Below are 19,032 nucleotides of genomic sequence, written 5' to 3'. Positions count from 1 at the left end.
ATTCTATAACTAATAGTCTCTTTCAGATAGTGTCCCACAAAAAGATTTCACACTGCCAGTGCACTCCCGGATGGCTGCCCTCTGGAGGAGGTAAAGGGGTTCAATAGACCCCAGACATCCCCTTGCAGGCCGGTGATGCCACTCACTGCACACGCCTGCGAGTGGATCTCTAAAGCCTCTTGAAAGCGCAGGTGGGTTGCAGCGTGCACAGTGAATCACAGTGCGGCTCTAAAGCAGCCACTCCGTATTTCAGTTGCATGCACTGCCCCAGGGCAGCATAAGTTCACGACTGCCCTGAGGGCAGCACATTCTTCATAAAAGGGCGCCCTTTCCCTGTTTGCACATGGTGCACCTATCTGTAACAGGGCCCCAGATTGGCAAAAACATCTTAGAAAATAAAACACCATAAACCAATGTGCTGGAATATTTTTCACTGGCATTAATTGGGCATTGATATGTTATCGGGCTCTGACATCACTTGGTACAGGCAACAAGAAGACAGCTCTAACAATTGTTGGTGGTGTTCTTGCATGATCTGCTGGGATGCAAGTTAATTAGTTATGTTGAAAAAAAGGCATGAAAGATAAGTTATTTTGTTCTAAAATCAAACCTATAGTTAGGATTTTTTAACCAGAAGAATACAGCTCCAGGGATGGCAGCAGAAAATGCAGATGTTCTCTTACATAAAAGTCAGAGAGTGATTGAGAATGACAAGTATAAGAAACTAGATTAATATTTGGAGTGGGTGATTACCCACTTCAAGGAACAATTATAACCTTTGTCAGGGTGAACTCACAAAATTACTAAATAAATCTGTGCTCAACCTTCTAGTAGCTATGACACCGAGCAGACATGCTAACTCTAGCAGTTTCCTCATCAAACTTAGCATTATTAAATATTTCCAAAAATTGGTAGCAACCCGGTCCCGTTGTTGTCATATGCGGACGACACGGTTTTAATGGCTTTTACTGCAAATAGCTTATAGAGTTCCTTGAATGCTTTTACTGATTTTATGTTAGCCCTGGACCTAAAAGTAAACTTCACTAAATCTTATGTTATGGTCTGTGGTCCAAAACACACCAAATCTAGCACATTTTCTGTAAAGGGCAAGTCAATTGACAAGGTCTCTAATTTTACTTTTGGGGAATGTTTTTAATAATTAGCTGAACTGAGACACTCTTATCACATCACAGGTGCTGAATACTAACCGTGCCGTGGAAGGCCTTTTTCGTTTTGCATGTTCGTTAGGCCACAAACCAATAATGGAACTGATCACTTTATATAAAGCAAAATGTTTGTGTATTGCTACCTACGGGGCGGGAGTATGGGGAGACTACAAAAGTATTTAACTGCAAACATTGGAAAATAACTTTTTAAAAAGTTTGTTGATGGTCCCAAAAAGTACACCATCAACATTTTGTCATCTTGAGGTAGGGATGGGCTTAATTTCAAATGTGATTAACATTGCCCCATTGATGCTTTGGGCCAAAGTCAGGTCGTCAGAAGATTTCAATCTCACAAGAGCGATTATTTAGGATTGTATAACGCTGGATAATGCCGCGTCCATTTCATGGCTTTGCTACATGAAACGAAAATGTAATGAAATAGGCCTAGGGCATTACTATGATAATCCATCGAGCATCAACACTAATATGAAACTCATCATAAAAAATGCATATTTTGCTGAGCATAACAACTCCTGGCAGCAACTAGGGCCGCCTCAAAGATCGGCACCTTTTTCAACAACAAGTTTACTTGTCCTTTACTACGAACTCGCAGCACAGATTTTTATTGACTAGGTTTCAGCTTTGCACACTGCACTTTTTAGTGGCCTTTCCTAAACAGGCTGACTGGTGCAATCACCTTACTCCTTGCCCCTGTGACGGTTTAGCACAACAAAGCACCCTGCACTTTATTCTCTTTTGCGCACTTTACAAAGAGCCAAGGACACGTTTCCTTATAAAATTTTTAAGAAAAAGTTGCCGCCGCAATTATTAGGAAGGTTACGATCTCTGGCGATCCCTGTCCTCTAAAGTTATCTGCGCTACAGTATTAAATTTTATTAGAATTGCATTTTTAATAAGGAAACGGTATGAAATGTAAATGAAATGACTGTTTGCCCTTTTTAATAATTTTAACCTTGAATCTTTTAAAATGGGGAAGAAACTCACTGTGTAATATTGGAGTCATGCGATGTATTGATGAACAAATTTAAAATGCAAATTTTACTCTTTTCTTTTTGTATGTACGTTATACTTTTATGGTCAATTCTTTTAACCGAATAAAGTTATTCTTTTTTTTTCAGAACAAAATTTTATTCGTTTTTATAAGCTGACAGAATACAGGAAATAGATCACCGCTCCCTAAGAATCAGGGAGGCAGTGCATTCATAAAAGGATCTTGTTCAGATATATTCAGTCAACATTCCCCCCGTGTCCCACCCTCCGCCACCCCACCCGGTACCCTCCCACATCCCCGCACGGTGTCAACAGTGTCCATCAAGAGGAACTTAGCAATTAGAAGAGCCGCATGTGTACCTCTTCACCCAGAGTCAGGTAGGCCACGATCTATGTCGGTGGCCCGAGGCGCCGGGGGGTCCAGCAGTAGGCCCCGGTATTCCGCCCACTTCTTCCAGACCTTAAAATGTTTCGTAGGGCACCCCCTAGCCTCAAATATTGGGCGTTCCAATCCCATATTATAGTCTAAGCCCCGTTTCCATACTTCCAGCAACGGGGCTCGAGGTGCCTTCCAGGCCCGGGCGATATCTCTTTTGGCCACGACGAGGCCCAATAGGAGCAGATGGCGTTTATACACCATCCCCCCCACTTGTTCCATAACATGCAGGAGGCCCAACTTCGGTGAACGGGGAAGCTCCCAGCCCAGCACCTCCTCCAGGCAATCCCACACTCCGGACCAGAATCTCTGCAGTCGCACACACTCCCACACCGTATGAAGAAAGGAACCTGTCTCACTTCCACATCGCAGGCACTCCGGGGAGTCTATCAGCCTCGCCTTCCACAGTCGTTCCCTCGTATAATATGCCCTATGGCGGTACTTAAATTGAATAAAGCGCAAGCGCATCGCAATCGCAGCCCCCCTGGGGGCCTCAAGGGCTTCTCTCCAGTCCTCCTCCTCCAACCTCCCCAGCTCTCCCTCCCACACCAGTCGCAGTTTATCAAGGGACGGGGAACAGTGGGTAACCAACGTCTGATATATGCTAGAGATTTTTTTGGTTTCCAATTACCCCATGAATAGTTTAGCTTCCAGGGGACTGAACTCCGGTAGAGCGGTCAAGTCCGCTATAGCGGGGGTCAGGGCGTGTCGGAGCTGTAGATATCGAAAAAATTGAGACTGAGGCATATCATATTCGTCTCGCAGAGCCTGAAAGGATTTAAGGACCGAACCCTTCATGACGTGGCCCAGCGCCGAGACGCCGATAGCGTCCCAGCCCACAAAGCCACGCAGGGACGCTAGAGCCGGCAATCTCCCATTGTGCCACAGCGGGGTCTCCCCCGTCAGCTTGTTCCACCATCCCATGCGTTTGAGCGCCTCGCGCCACACCCGAAACACCGTCTGGGTGACCGCCGGGAGTCTTCTCCGGAGGGCCGCCGAGTATAAGACAGTATGGAGCGTGTGCGGATCCATCAGGTATCTCTCCAGAGCATAGGTCGGGTCGCCCCGATCCCCATACCACCAATCATTGAGGACCAGCAGGTGCGAAGCTTGGTAATAAGACTGGACGTCTGAAGTAGCTAGCCCCCCACAATATGTCGAGAGGAAGCAGGTGCGGAGTGCCACCCTCACTGCCCCCCCTGTCGATAAGAACCGACCCAGAGCCGAGTTCACTTGTCGAAACCATTGCGGCGAAATAGGATACGAGTGATTCTGTAGTTGGTACAGGATACGGGGCAGAGCTACCATCTTAAAGATGGCCGAGCGTCCATAGACATTAAGGGGCATCCTGGACCATATGAGCATATCCGACCGTATTTTATCCCACACGGGGAGCACATTGCGGGTCCACGAGACTCCCGGCACATCAGTCAGAAAGACTCCGAGATATTGCAGGCCTCCCGTCGCCACCTGGAGGGCCGAAGCCCAAGGACCCAGGGCGCCGCCACCTCCCAGGGCCCACAATTTCGACTTCTGCACATTGAGCGTGAGACCGGACACCTCGTCGAAGATGCGCATGATCTCCAGGACTCTAGGACCGGATCTGTTCAGGTCCGTAAGAAAGAAGAGGACATCTTCCGCATAAAGCGCGATTCTGTCGGACGGGCCCCCCGTCCATTCAACCCCACGCAGCTGTGCATCCACTCTCACCCACGCCGCCAGTGGCTCCATCGCCAGAGCAAACAGGTACGGTGAGAGGGGGCATCCCTGCCGGGTACCCCTGCCTATCAGAAATGAACCGGATACTGCTCCTGCTACCCTCACCGCCGCCGTCAAGTCAGTATATAGTAAATGAATGTAGGACAGGAAACGCGGGCCCAAATTGAGGCGGAGAAGGAGCGCCCGGAGATACTGCCAGCTCAGGGAGTCAAACGCCCTATCTATATCTGCTAGTAAAAGGGCCGCTGGGATACCCGCCGCCCGCGCCGCCTCCACCACTAACTGCGCACGTCGGATGTTATGTCGCGTCGCTCTATGGGGCATAAAACCGGCCTGGTCGGGGTGAACCAGGTCCGTAATGTAGGGGAGAAGGCGCTTTGCCAAGGCCTTGGCCAACACCTTTGCCTCAAAGTTAAGCAAGGAGATCGGACGATACGACTCAGGGCGATCCGGCGGCCTCCCCGGTTTGCAAAAGACCACCACCTCCGCGTGTCGCCAGTCGGTCGGCAGACACCCACAGTCCCTGGCCGCCTCCAGAGCCTTCCTGTAACGCATCCCCAGTTGGAGATTAAACGTTTTCATGAATTCACATGGGAAGCCGTTAGGCCCAGGGGCCTTTCCAGAGTACAGCTCACCCAGAGCCTCCCCCAGCTCCTCAGCCGACAACGGGAGATCCAGACGGGCACGATCTTCGTCCGAGAACGCCCGGGGTGGGAGGTCCGCCAGGAATTTGTCAATCTCTTCCGCCGGGAGAGACTCCCGGGGGGCATATAGTGTCGCGTAGTACTGCGCAAAAGTTTCGGCCAGGACCGTTGGGGCCACAATAGGACCACCCATTTCGTCCCGGAGCCCCGGCAGGGGTTGGGCCTGAAAGGTACCCTGGCACAACCTGTAGAGCATCGTGCTGGATTTGTCCCCCCATTGATAAATTCTACTCTGTGTAGCTAGCCAAACCTGGCGGGCCTCATCCAATAATAAGGAGGAGTACACCTGCTGATGATGGAGCAACTGCCCCACTGCATCATCACTACCACCCGACGTGCTTTCGGCTTCTCGGCTACGGACATGACTTGCCGCCTCCGCGAGGGCCAACTTGTGGGCCCTACGGTTCGCTGCGCACCACGCGATGTCTACTCCGCGGAGCACCGGCTTCAGGGCCTCCCACTGGGTCATGGCGTCCATTTCCGGGCCATCATTCTCAGTCCAGTAATGCGCTATCGCCTCCCTCATGTGAGACTGGTAGTCATCACGCTGCAGGTGCCACGTAGAGAGGCGCCAACGAAACGACTGTCACTTCGCATCTAAAAGCAGCGTCAAGGAAATCGGAGAATGGTCCGACAGGCCCCTCGGAAGTATTGAGGTAGAGCCCACTCTCCCTATCCAGGGCTGGGGGACAAAGAGGTAGTCGAGGCGAGAGAAGGATTTATGGACTGCAGAGACAAATGTGTACTCACGACTACATGCATGCTGGTATCGCCAAGCATCTATCCAAACCATCCCCTGCACCATTCTGCTCAGTTTCGTGGCAGCCTCAGGCAGCAGACCCACCCCAGGCCTATAACGGTCCAATCTTCCATTCATCACATCATTCCAGTCCCCACCCATGATAGTCAACACATGTGGAATTTCGGCCCAAACATCAAACAGTCGCTCTATCAGGGCCTCTTGCAGCGGGGGTGGGGCATAAACACTGCCAAACACCATGGGCTCATCACCCACCATACCCTTGACCAAAGCAAACCGACCATGCGCATCCAGCCACTGTGTCTCGTGTGTATATCGTACTCTGCGGTGAATCAAAATCGCAACCCCTCTGGACCCCCTCGCAAACCCCGCGTGGAACACCTGGTCGAATCCATATCTAGGCAGGCTAAGGGTTTTTGTGCCCATAAGGTGGGTTTCCTGAAGGAGCAAAACATCCGCCTTCTCTTTCTTCCCCATTCGTAGCACCGCACCCCTCTTAATGTTATCGAGCACCCCTCGCACATTCCAGCTCAAAATGCGTAATGAAGCTCGAGGGGGTTCCATCTCCTGACCATCAACCGCCATCAATAGGCCAGTACTGCAAACTGTCGGGCATCAGAGGCCACACACTTACAGATACCAACCTCCCGACTTCCGTAGACACCGTGCATAAACTAATTCTACCCCCCCTAAACCCCCCTCCCCCCTACCTACCCCCCTTCCTCAAACTGTGACAACAACCCCCCCTCTAACCCCCCACCCTATACCTCAGCAACATTGAAGTACCTGTCGCGGCGCAGGCAGTCTCGAACCCCCAACGGGAGGCCAGATACTCACTGCTCCAATGGATCCCTCCCAACTACCCACTAAGCGTCAAACAACCCCCACCCAATGCGCGGGAACGAAATCCGGGAGAAGGCCCTCTCTCTCTCGAGCGTCTCCCGACCCACAATCCACCCACCTACAAACTATCATGTAGAAACAGTTCAAGTGGCATGTCCGTAATCAGCATCTGCCCCCCCTCACCACCATGGAGCCTTCTCGGCCCCTTCGGGCCTTAACAATAGCCAAGTATAGTGCGGCACAGGGTCTCAAGATTTCAGGGGGGAGGAGGTTGGCGCATCTGCTTCCGAATAAAGTTATTCTTGACTTGAAATGTAATAGTGTAACCCAGTATTTTCCTATGGAACAGCCAGCCTTGCTACAGTAAAAATAGGTTTGGGGGCTTTTTCATTTTAAAGATATGTTTAACATTTAATTCTTACATGTCTTACTTTTAAATACCATGTGCACCCAGCCTTATTGGCAATAAGGACTACCTAGGAATGACAAATATTTTAAAGGAAGGTTTTGACATGTTAAAAGGGGTTATTTTGACAGGTCGAATATGTAGTTTAAAACTTCAAAAACTAGGCTGCAAATGGTAGGCCTGCAGTCATGTTTGCACTGTTACTGTAGTGGGTGGCACAATGGGTGTTGCCTTCTAGCAATCACATTTAACTGACTGGCCCTGGGAACACTCTGTACTATATACTAGGGACTTATTGGTAAATTAAATATGCTACTTAGGGGTACGCCAAATTTACCATGTTGACCAGGGGAGCACAGGTATTTTATCATTAACAGGGGTAAAATGCACAGAGCTCTATGGGCAGCAAAAATCTAGTGTCCAGCAAAAAGGGAAAAATCCGAGGTGACAATACAGAAAGGGCAATTCTCCTGCAATGAGGTTTTATAGAAAACACCCCACACTGCAACAGATGGACTGAACTCCATCCACTTGTACAGTTTTGACTAGAGAGAATGTGAAAATGTCAGAACATTGTAGACAGCGTCTTCATTAACCAGTCCTAAAAATTCTGATTCACAATTGATTAATGTGCACTTATTGTAACTGTATTCTGACAACACACAGACATGTGTGGTACAATCCCTTCCTTTACACCCTATCAATTGTGCTATTACGTTTTAAAGCATTTCAGGCTTCTATGAATCCCCAAAAATGTAAATACGACTACTCTAACTAAATAACAGATGACACTAGACTTCAGGTAAGTGTTAAGAGAAAGATAAGCAGCATTTGTAACAATTTTCAGCAAACAAACCTATTTGTGCCTCTCCACAGATTTCGGGTACATCCATAACTTCTGGGGACTCTGGAGCTGGTGTTTCTGGAACTTGCAAGAACTCCATTCTCCAGAACTGTGTGTAATATAAATACAGAAACAAGAAAACATTTTGTATAACTTGCATACAACCAATGAACATAATATTAAAAAGGCTGTGTTTAAATAAACATTGTGCACTGAAAACCAGTGGAAAGTTTTTGTGGTCAGATGTAAACAAAACCCTGGTAAGGAACTGTACAGATTTGGTGTCATAGACCTTAAACTAGAGTGAATTCAGCCACTTCTCACTCAGCTGCACAACATTACTTTGCTTTTATCTGGTTTGAAGATGATTAAACTAGTTTTATTTTGCACAGAGATGATATAAAAATCAAATAATAATACAATTAATACATAATATGAAAAACAGACAATACATCCACAAAGCAATACTAATAGCAGAATTATATTAGCTAAATAGATATATAATACATATGATATCCTATCAGCGAACAGATCTAAAAAACAAAATGCACATTTTAAAAACATGCACACATACAAAATTAAAACTGGAGAATGGGGCATTTGTAAATATAAAAAATGGCTCTGCACTTATAAACATTTAGCTTTCAATAATGGTTTCAAATATTTTGACCTAGGCATTCTGTATAGATCACGGAAAAACAAGAAATTAGCCCCATCTGATCTAAACATGAATCACAAATAAAAGAATTGATGGAAGGTAAGACTAGTCCATTCTGTAGGTTCGGAGAGTAGGAGATGCACAATACTTACTTTAGAACTGGAAAGCAACTGAACTATGGTGTGGTAAAACTGAACTGTTTATACGAACCATTAAGCCCTTATGGGGGTTTTACATATTTCTATCTCTCCCCCCTGTAGTATTCTGAAAGAGAAAAACTATTTCTTGATGCTCGCCTTATCAAACATGCAGCTGCCCTTATGTTTGTTAAAAACGTTCTGACGACATTGACTTAAGGAGTCATAGATAACCTCCTGCGAAAGGTTAGCTGATTTGCAATTCCAAATCGAAGTTGATTGAAGAAGGGGAGATAAATGTATTAAATCCTCAAGGCATCACCAATCCAATTCCAAGTAGCAAACAAAAGTAGATGGGGTAAGCCTCGGAAAACCAAGTAACAGTCTAGGAAAGGGAATTTCCTGTATTTTTAGAAAAGTGACATTTAAATATCCAAATACCAGTACCATAAGGAACAACAGAAATACATTTGACCATATCAATAGTTTTTATCCATTTAAATGGTTTACTGCATACTTTTCAACCAAGTGGAGCGTATTTCGCGTTCCACATTCATGTTGCGAAATATGCTCCACTAGGTTGTAAAGTATCAAAGACCAGTGATGTGGGGGCATGGTACGATTGCGTCTGCATGCAAAACCCTGCCTAAGAGTATTCCTAAAAAAAACTGTGTATCATAATTAAAACGGGTGTGCAGACTATCCTTTATAATTACTGCATAGTTTGACATAAAATTAATAACAGCACCTAGGTACTTAATGTACTGCAGTCTTCTGGTTTGTAATAAGTCAGCCCACTTTCTAGTATTATCAATGCGAACATCTAAGTAAGAGAAATAAGGAACCTTCTTTTAAACATGCCTTTTAACAGAGGCCATTCTTGATTTAAAATATTTAGGTTCCATAATTAAGAGAAAAAAATTGATAAATTGGTGGCTGAATCCAAACTTTAATTAATATACAAATAAATCAAGGCTTTTAGTCCACTGGTTCCTGGCCATTATGCCCACTTTTGTGGTGTAAGGAAGTATAGAAATTCTTCAAGTATGGGAACATGAGACCGTGCCCCCATTATTTCTTTCTCTAGACTGATTGGTGTATAATATGAACAAGAACAGGCAGAGCAAATATACAGTCCTAATTAGCCTCATTCTGTAACTCTAACCAATCGGATAACTGCCTATTCAGACCACACCGTACTCCTGACATGCAAACATGTTATCTGTAAAATGCCCCCCCCATCTCCCTGCGTTGAAATGAGCAGGGAATCGTCCCTCATGGGAACACCTGCTGGAAAACTGGTCATTCACCACTTTACAGAATGCAGCTGAGACACCATTAGCAGAATCAACGCTCAGCCCACGATTTCTCTTGTAAAGTGATCATCCCCATATGTAAACTGGAACATTTCGAGTTACTGGAGGAAAGCAGAGAGAACACTTTGGGGCTCACTTTATCGCAACAGGGTTCCACCAGCAGCCCTTCTCCCTCCCGCCGCCGCCTTCCAAACGCGGCCGCAGTGCGGAGGGGGACTACGTTACCCAGCATCCCTTGCGGCGGAAGAGGAAGCCGCCTGCCGCATTCTCGCGCCAGGAGGCGCTCTTAAACACCCAGGGACACGGTGGAGCGGGGGAACATTTCTAGTTACTGGAGGCAAGCAGAGAGAACACTTTGGGGCTCACTTTATCGCAACAGGGTTCCACCAGCAGCCCTTCTCCCTCCCGCCGCCGCCATCCAAACGCGGCCGCAGTGCGGAGGGGGACTACGATACCCAGCGTCCCTTGCGGCGGAAGAGGAAGCCGCCTGCCGCATTCTCACGCCAAGAGGCGCTCTTAAACACCCAGAGACCCGGTGGAGCGGGGGAACATTTCGAGGTACTGGAGGCAAGCAGAGAGAACACTTTGGGGCTCACTTATCGCAACAGGGTTCCACCAGCAGCCCTTCTCCCTCCCGCCGCCGCCATCCAAACGCGGCCGCAGTGCGGAGGGGGACTACGTTACCCAGCGTCCCTTGCGGCGGAAGAGAAAGCCGCAATGGTTCTCGTCCTTCCTTCACCACAGATCCCAAAGAGTTAAGGCGAACCACTCTCTCTCCCAGCCATCACTAGTATCCATGGGGGTCCCCCAAGGGTCCGCCCTGTCCCCTATACTCTTCAATTTATTCTTGGAACCTTTAGCTAATGCTCTAAACTCCGTGGACATTCTCTTCCATATGTATGCGGATGATAAGCAACTTTATCTGAAAATGTCATCCTCGAATAAGCTCATAGCACTGAACTCTACTATAATAAAGGCTCAGAACTAGTTAACTGAGTACCACCTCCTGCTCAACACCTCCAAAACAGAATTCCTTCTCATTTCTTCCCCGTATCACATCCCCAAGATGGACCTCTGGAAGAACCACCTCACTGCCTTCAACTGCTCCCCCCTCATTGTTGACTCAGCCAAATCTCTTGGATTCACCCTAGACAAGCATCTGAACATGAAATCTCATATCAGCAATGTGTATAAGTGAGTGAATCACTTTATGAGGATATTCAGGAATCTTAAACCTTTTCTCCCACAAGCTGACTTCAAGCAAGTGGTCCAAGAACTTGTTTTGTCAAGGCTAGACTATGGCAGTGCTACACTCTGTGGCCTCCCCAAATGTACCTTGGCCCCACTACGGGCTTCACTTAATGCAGCAGCCAGATTGGTCACGGGGACTGTTGGACTTGGCCCTCTTGGCACGGTCATCCCTGAACTTTTTGCCTTCCTCCAATATTCTCTCTGACCTGTTTTTGTTGGTTTAATGACTCTGGGCACTTTACCACTGCTGACCAGTGCTAAAGTGCATATGCTCTCCCTAGATAAAATGTATATGTGATTGATTCCCATGATTGGTTCATTGGATTTACTGTCAGTCCCCAGTAAAGTGCACCAGGAGTGCCAGGGCTTGTAAATGCCAATACTGCTAGTGGGCCAGCAGCGCTGGTTGCGCCACCCACAGAAGCAGCCTCTTAAGATGTGTCTAGGGTCTGCCATTGCAGAACCTGTGTGCAGTCTGGTACTGTCATGCTGGCTGGGCAAGTGCACACACTTGCCAGCCTCTAAACCTTCCCTTTGCTTCATGTTAGTCACCCCTATGGTAGGCCCAAGGGCAGGGTGCATTGTAAGGTAGGACATGCTCTGATATGTGTGGCATGTCCTAATAGTGAATTACAGCCAAATTTGTTTTTCACTATTGTAAGGCTACCTGTTCTCTTAGGCCAAGATGGGCTGCTGGAATTATTACACTCTATAATCCCAGCAGGCTCAGGGAACATGGTAGAAAGTCAAGTTTAGTATGCCTGAACTCAGAATAATAAAATACTTCTTTTAGTAAAGTTTATTTTAATATCCTGTGTTTGCAAATGCTACTTTTAGAAAGCTAGCATTTGCTTGCCTAACCATTTCAGCCCGCCTCTGCTAGGATGTGTATCTGGCTGTCTGGGATATGTGAGTGACAGGGCTGGGGGATGACAGGTGGTGAATGCAAGGATTACACCTTAGTGGGAGGTGGGAGTGCCCCTGGACTTTGATTAGGGCTGTGCTCTGCCACCACAATGCTGGCTCCGCCCCCTGGGGAGCGACTGATGACTCAGCCGACACCTGGCCCAGGAAGGGAGAAGCACTGTCAACAAGGTACTCCTGGCTGCCCCTGTCCACACAATGCTGGCTCCACCTCCTGTGGAGCGTCTGCTGTGCCTGCCCCTCACACGGAAAGAAGAGACCAGGATACACCCAACAAAGTACTCAGAGACTGAAAGAAGTTATGCAGAGGCCCCCCTGGCCTGCAAGAACAAAGAAAATGCTGTATAAAAGTAGAAGCCCTGCTCCTTGTAAATCAGACTCCTGTTTCCCACAAAGAACCTCTGCCCAAATAGAAGGAGAAGAAGACGCTGGAAGGACTGGCCTGCTGCTTGCCTTGCTGAGGAAGGAGAGGAAAAGACTTGCTGAAAAGACTTTGCTGCTTTGTGCTAGAAACTTTTTCCAAGGGCTTGTTTGAGCTTGCCCCTGATCTGAACCCCAGGACTAGTGGGTTCTTGGTGCCTTTGCTCGCCCTGAAACTCGAGCCGTGTGTGCATCCCGCCGGAGTAAGACTGCGCCCCTCATCGCCCCCTCCTAGGGCTGTGGCACTCGGGAGCTTGCCTGCCTTTTCACCCGTGAGAGCCTCGCTCCGTTTGGAGTCGCTCTCTGCCCCCGGGCCAGGCTGCCTGCTCCTCTGCCCCCGCCTGTTAATAGGAGCGCGCTGAAGCGCTCTCCCCCCTACTGCCGGAATCTCTCTAAGGATCGTGATCTACGCCGGAATAACAGCCACACGGACCGTGCCCTGTTAACCCCGCTTCATCATCCCAGAGCCCTGTCAGGTCGCGCCGCCCCCCCTCATGGAGACTCCCGCACCGCCGTGCTGGGGGTCGTGGGCCGCGCCTGCCTGAGCGCACGCACCCGCTGACTTCAGGATCCGAAGGCACCCCTTCATCCGACCGAGTCGCACTGCCCGTGCACGACTCGCTCAACCCCAAAGAAATCGTAACGTTCTTCAAGACTCCTGTAACGGGCTCGGGGCCCGCAACGTGTTATTTCCCCGTCATCAAAGCTGTGCATGTCGGAGTGCAGGAGGAGGAAGCCTACGCTCCCACGAGAGTCCTTACGGGTGAGTGGGGGTCGAGCGCATTACCTCCGCCATCCAACTTGGGCCCCTAGCCCCCTGACAGGCGCCCTGCCCGCCGGAACCCTACCGCAGAATGAGCCGCACAGTTTGAGTACGGCTCGCACCAAGCTCTGGTCTCACTACGTCCCGAGCCGCTAAAAAGGGCCATACGCGGCGTAGGCTTGCTCACGCTAGATGCGTGAGCCGCGGTAGGGCCCCGGTCTATTTCATTGAGGAGAGCGAGCGAGAGCGCTACAAAGCGCCCCGTGGGTCCCAGAGGGGCTTCAAGGCACTAGTAGGCTGGGAAAAGCCCTCTAAAGGACCATAAAGTCAACATACACGCTGAGAGAACCTTTTTAAAGTAAATTGAACCAACAAAGAACCCTTTTTGAACTGCAACAAAGAACACTTGCCAGTTTTCTATGATCTTGAGGCCTAACAAAAATCGTTTTACTGGTCTTGTGATAAGTCTTGCCTGAACAAGTATATTTTTATATAAAGGAACCATATTTTTACATAAGTACAGAGTGGTGTCCATTTGTGGGGTATTGGTATGTTTACTGTGTGTGTTATTGCAAATGCTTAACTCAGAAACGGCTGGAGAATAGCCTTGGCTGCTCACGCCACGCACCTAGAGGGTGAGCAAGGGTAATTCTAAGGGGTCATCCTTCGCCCTGACTTAGAGGAGAGGGTCCCTGCTTGTCACAAGTGAATACTTGCGCCAACCAGAGACCTCCAATTCTAACAGGGACCAAAAGAAACGAGCACATCTCCCAAGTCTTAAAATCCCTAAATTGGTTGCCCTATGAAGCTAGAATTCAGCTAAAGATTGCCTGTCTATCTCACAAAGCCCTCCACTTCAAAACTCCCAGTTATCTAGCGCAAAAGCTAGAATTATCAGGAGGGGGCAGACCTTCTCGGAGTGCTAAATCTCTCCTCCTGAAACCTCAGATCTTTCGCAAAAAGAGAACGTGCCAGCGAGCCTTCTCCGGCTCTGCACCAAAGATCTGGAACTCTCTCCCACCGGAAATACGCAGAATCTCCTCCATGGTTACCTTAAAATGGAAGCAAATAGATTGCTCATGAACAAGTTCCTACCTTAAAATGGTCTCAGATCCTCTGCTCGAATGCTTGGACATACACCCTAAATACTGCGTTTGGAGTTATTCTGCTTTATTGCTCACTTGGTCCCCTCCCAGTTCACTATGTTCCAGTTTTTCTTTTTTTTTCTTACCCTTACTGTCCCTTTCCATTGTAACCTCTTGTTTCATATGCATATGTGATTTGTCCAGGTTGGTACCCCCTATTACGATTGTACTGTTACTATTACCATCCTCTCCCCAAAGTGTAAAGCGTTCTGATATCCTTCGGGATCATGTTCGCGCTATATAAAACGTTGTAAATAAATAAATAAATGTAGAGTAGGAAATGTAGTCTCCTTCCACCCCAGCCACGCAGCAACAAACATGGATGAAAGTTCTCCTGTGCAGCAGGATGGCGGAGTGCTTTACAGTTCATCACAAGCTCAGAGTGTCCTGCCTAGCACCTTGCACTCCTTAGGCTATATAAACGTTCAGAGGTGTAGTCTTTGTCCACCACAGTCATGAAGTAACAAATACAGATGAAACTTCTGGCTATTAAAGTGGGACATTCATTTCTTTTACACTGCAACAATAGTGCACCCTGCTTATCTCTGGGAGCTTTATCATCTGAGATCATATCGCCGCCTCTGCCTTTATTCTTGACGTACCTATCTGTGACGGGGTGGTGGGCCCTGGGGATGTCGATGCTGATGTTTCCTCGGACTGGTGGTCCGCTGTGCCGCTGACCCCCCTTTCTATCGTCCCTGCACAGACTGAGGCGTCCGACCAAGGGGACTGGTTCTCGGCGAACGTCAACAGTGCATGGAACAACCCTCCGGTAAATGTACAGGGTCCCTTTAACCCGGGTCAGGAAGACGACGAGGCCCCGCCCACTGAGAGCGAGGAGAAGCCAAAAGCAGGAAGAACGAGAGAGACGACGGACGGCGTTTCCCTGGAGGCGGAAGGTGTGTTGGAGTGGAGACGGAGAGCGGTGAATCAGTGCAGCGGAGGAGAAGGGTACGAGGAGAGCCCAGCTGAGTTCGGCAAGCCAGGAGGCCACCGGTTCGGCGCTTCGCCCTGCCACGGTCCCACGGGAGGAGCGTGGCTGGACAAGGTACGGGGTGCAGTTGCGGGCTGGGTGGGACGGAGCGGCCAGTCGAACCCCAGAGAACCAGTGTAAATTTGTATAGTCTGAGAACCCTTCCCTCACGAGCACATCGGACGATTGTATATAATTGAGCACTTGGTTTCCCACACACCCCGGGCCCTTGCAAGTCCGTCACAGACGCCCCAGTGACTGTTTCCTTTTCTTTCCTTTCCTTTCCTTTCCGGGAACCTCCGGACGGAGACTCGACCCAGTGCACCGGCGTCCTAAAACCTCTCCCCTCCCGACCTGAGAGAGCGGATCCGCTGTTCTACGCACCTGCTTCATTCTGGCTAGCTCAGCATTCACAAGAGGCGTCAGGACGGAACCCTCTGAATTCGCAAGACAGAGTGACTACCAAACGAAGGAAAGCTTATCTAAAAATAAAACCTTCGCTTAGAGCATTATTTCCTGACTCTGTCTCTTTGGATCCTGTTCCCCCTGTGTCTGGCTCGCCAACCACTGCTTCCCCTGACCCTGCCCCCTCACACTATCTTATGAAATGAATCCTATCTGTAGGAAAGTGTCCCTTTTTGACATGTCACCCCCATTTTTTGCCTAGTATCTAATGCAATTTTGACAGAAAATGCACTGGGTTCCTGCTATCCAGATTCCCAGTGCCAGATCTCGTTCCCTAAAACTGTAAAATTGATTCACCAATTGGCAAATCCTTTGGCCCTACTTATAGGTCTCTAGTAGCTGGTACACCTGGTACCTACGGCAAGGAGGCTAAAGAGGATCCTTAAGGGCAGCAACATGCATTGTGCCACCCTAAGGGACCCCTCAGCTTCAACATGCAAACTGCCATTGCAGGCTGCATGCCATGGTGCAGAGAAAAGTGAAGGCAAAACATGGCACACCTCCTGTGTGCTATGCCCACAGACACTGCATGCAGTATAGCTAGGTCACCCCTACAGCCCTAAGGCAGGGTGCACTATACTTCATGTGTGGACATATCTGCATGAGCAAATATGCCCCCCTGTGATGTCCAAGTCGATTTTTTAGATATTGCAAGTGAATAAGGTAGCCATTTTGAGAACATGTGCTGGACACTGGTATTTACGAGTTTTACAGCTACATGATGGCTTCACTGAAACTTGAGATGTTTAGTACACAAACATCTTGTATTAATAAACCCACACTGATTCCAGTGATGGATTTATTAATACATGCACCCAGAGGTCACCTTAGAGGTACCCTATGAAAACCTACAGACTAATAGTGTGCTGGCTAACTGGTGTAGAGCAGACTGCCACCACAGACAGGTTTCTGACCGCCTGCAGGTGAGAGCCCAAAAACAATGCCTGCTCCATCCGGGGGTGCTGTCACCTCCTCCAAGCAGGATGGTTAAATGATCAGCAAATCAAGGCAGGAGGCTTCAAAGGCTTCTGCTGCCTTTGAAATGTGACCCAAGGATTCCCCAAACCAGGGAAATTACAACCTCTGACCCGGGCCCATCGTGGCACCATGACAGACGGGAAAATTAGCTAGTCAGGAGGTGTGTTCCCCTCTCACGCTAGTGCCACCCCTAAGGTGGGCTACCTGATGTGAACACAACTTTTAGTACTCCACCATTTTAGTTTTGGTGGAATTAGGTTCTCTGGTTCAGGGTTATGTCCACTTCCAACAGGAAGCGGTCATATAGAGGGTATAAACACCCTAAAGGTAAGTAGCCCATTGACTATTACCTGCCACTCCCTGTAACACCCGTATATTGAGTATATGGGTGGCACTCCTGACACCAGAAACTTAGATTTGATGGATCATGAAGAGAGGACAAAGAAGAGCTGCATGAAAAGAGAGAACTGAAGACTTGTTGTGGACCTTTGGCGCCAAACCATGCCTGCCTGCACCAGTCAAGACAATCATGAGAAGTGACTTGTCCTACAGCTGACCAGCTTCCAAGAACCCCGGGAGACTGCCAGCTCTTTCCAAATTGCCAGCAATCTCCCTTGGAGTAGAGGAGTTTCTCCCCTGCAGTCTGCAGGCTTCGAAACGCAAAGTCCAGTCTACCGAGTTGCCCCTTGCTGACCAGCCCAAAACAGCAGCTCCCCAGGAGGAGGTACTTGTGCTCCAGAAGGTCAGATCTGTCCCCCCACCAAGTGAGAGGACACCAGCTCCAACCGGAGCCGCAGAGGAACAATACCACGGATACCAGACCTCTTACAGCAAGCCTAGACCGTGAGAGTGTGGTCGGGACTCCAATGACACCGCATCTGAACCACTTACTGGACACTGCCTTTTGCACCTGCTAATCGGTCCGGGGAGACTGCAACGTTTCTAGGATCCCCGCTACTCTTGCCGCCTTGTAATCCCCTTTGTGGCACCTGCCCTACACGCCATCAGCAAGCACCAGAAGGCGCTTGATAAGCGGAGTAGGGCTCACGCACCACGAGACGCGCGCGGGTGAGCGCCAGGCCAAGGGCGGGCCCGTCTGAGCCCGTCCGAGACCGTTAGAGGCCGGGCTGGGCCCCCGATCTTGGTCTTTGCCAACTGGACATCGAGACGTGCCCCGTCTATGGAGGTAGGCTGAACTTGAATCAACCTCACTTAAAAGACTTTGTTGGACATAGTGAGGTACATCATTATGTGGTGCTGGCGCTAGGTATAGGCCGCTATTTGGCTGTATGGAATCAAAGCTCATCTTGATTTAAGTGTTGGGGATCTTCCATTGAGCTTATCAACTGAAGCAAGTATTGTCCGTTTTTATATTGTATAGATAACATCTTTCCATCATTTAGTGCTTGTGCTTCTGTGTTTGTGTGTGTTTTGTGCCCGCGTTGGGCCAATATTTAAGTTCTTTGAGGGCATGGGGAGGAGAAAGGCTCCGACAGGGGCTACCGGGTCTAAGACTACGGTAGGTTTATCTTCCTCTGCCTCTACAGTCACTACAATGGACTCTTTCTTGCTGAGAGCAGCCACCGTCATTGACAAAGAGATAGAACTCGTGAATAGTGTCTTTCCAGATCACCTACTAACTGTCCGGGTCTGTCTCTACACAGTCTCAGTGTGCCTCAGGTTGATCTGTCCTCACCCCGTTCTAATAATTGCCAGGGGTCGCCCACAGTTCTTGAGGTCATGGAAGGGTCATCACCTGTTAATGATGCCCCCCGTTCAGTGCTTCCAGGATCCTTGCACATATCCCTTTCCCCAGCTATCATTATTGACAGAAGAGGAAGCACTGTTCTACCCCAAGGAAATGACAGTGTTAAAGCTTTGTGCCCCATATTAACTCATCCGCTTCCACAGACGATTGAATCCACTGCCCAGGGGAGTACTAAACGTAAGTTCCAAACCATTGGGAGCAAAGCTAAAAGAACCAAGTTGACACCAGTCCCCAAACCTTTAATTAAACCTTTTGCGTCCAAACTGGTAGCCTTTAATTTAGATTCACAGACTACCTAAGCTTTAAATGACTTAATGGCCACTTTATTAGACACCAAATTGAGTC

The 19,032-nt window shown here is 48.7% G+C and overlaps 1 protein-coding gene across 3 annotated transcripts in view; it reads right to left on the bottom strand.

Annotated features, from left to right (window-relative positions):
• WDFY3 (WD repeat and FYVE domain containing 3) overlaps window positions 1-19,032 on the bottom strand; it is a 1,930,620-nt gene that overhangs the window by 92,140 nt on the left and 1,819,448 nt on the right. For all 3 annotated transcript variants that reach the window (XM_078676292.1, XM_078676293.1, XM_078676294.1), the window contains one exon: window positions 7,902-7,998. In XM_078676292.1, the coding sequence (XP_078532418.1) occupies window positions 7,902-7,998 (97 nt within the window). The remainder of the gene's footprint in view (window positions 1-7,901; window positions 7,999-19,032) is intronic.

The sequence above is a fragment of the Lissotriton helveticus genome, chromosome 2_1 (assembly GCF_964261635.1).
Source record: "Lissotriton helveticus chromosome 2_1, aLisHel1.1, whole genome shotgun sequence".
Taxonomy (NCBI): Eukaryota; Metazoa; Chordata; class Amphibia; order Caudata; family Salamandridae; genus Lissotriton; species Lissotriton helveticus.
This window is presented reverse-complemented; position numbering and strand designations above follow the sequence as displayed.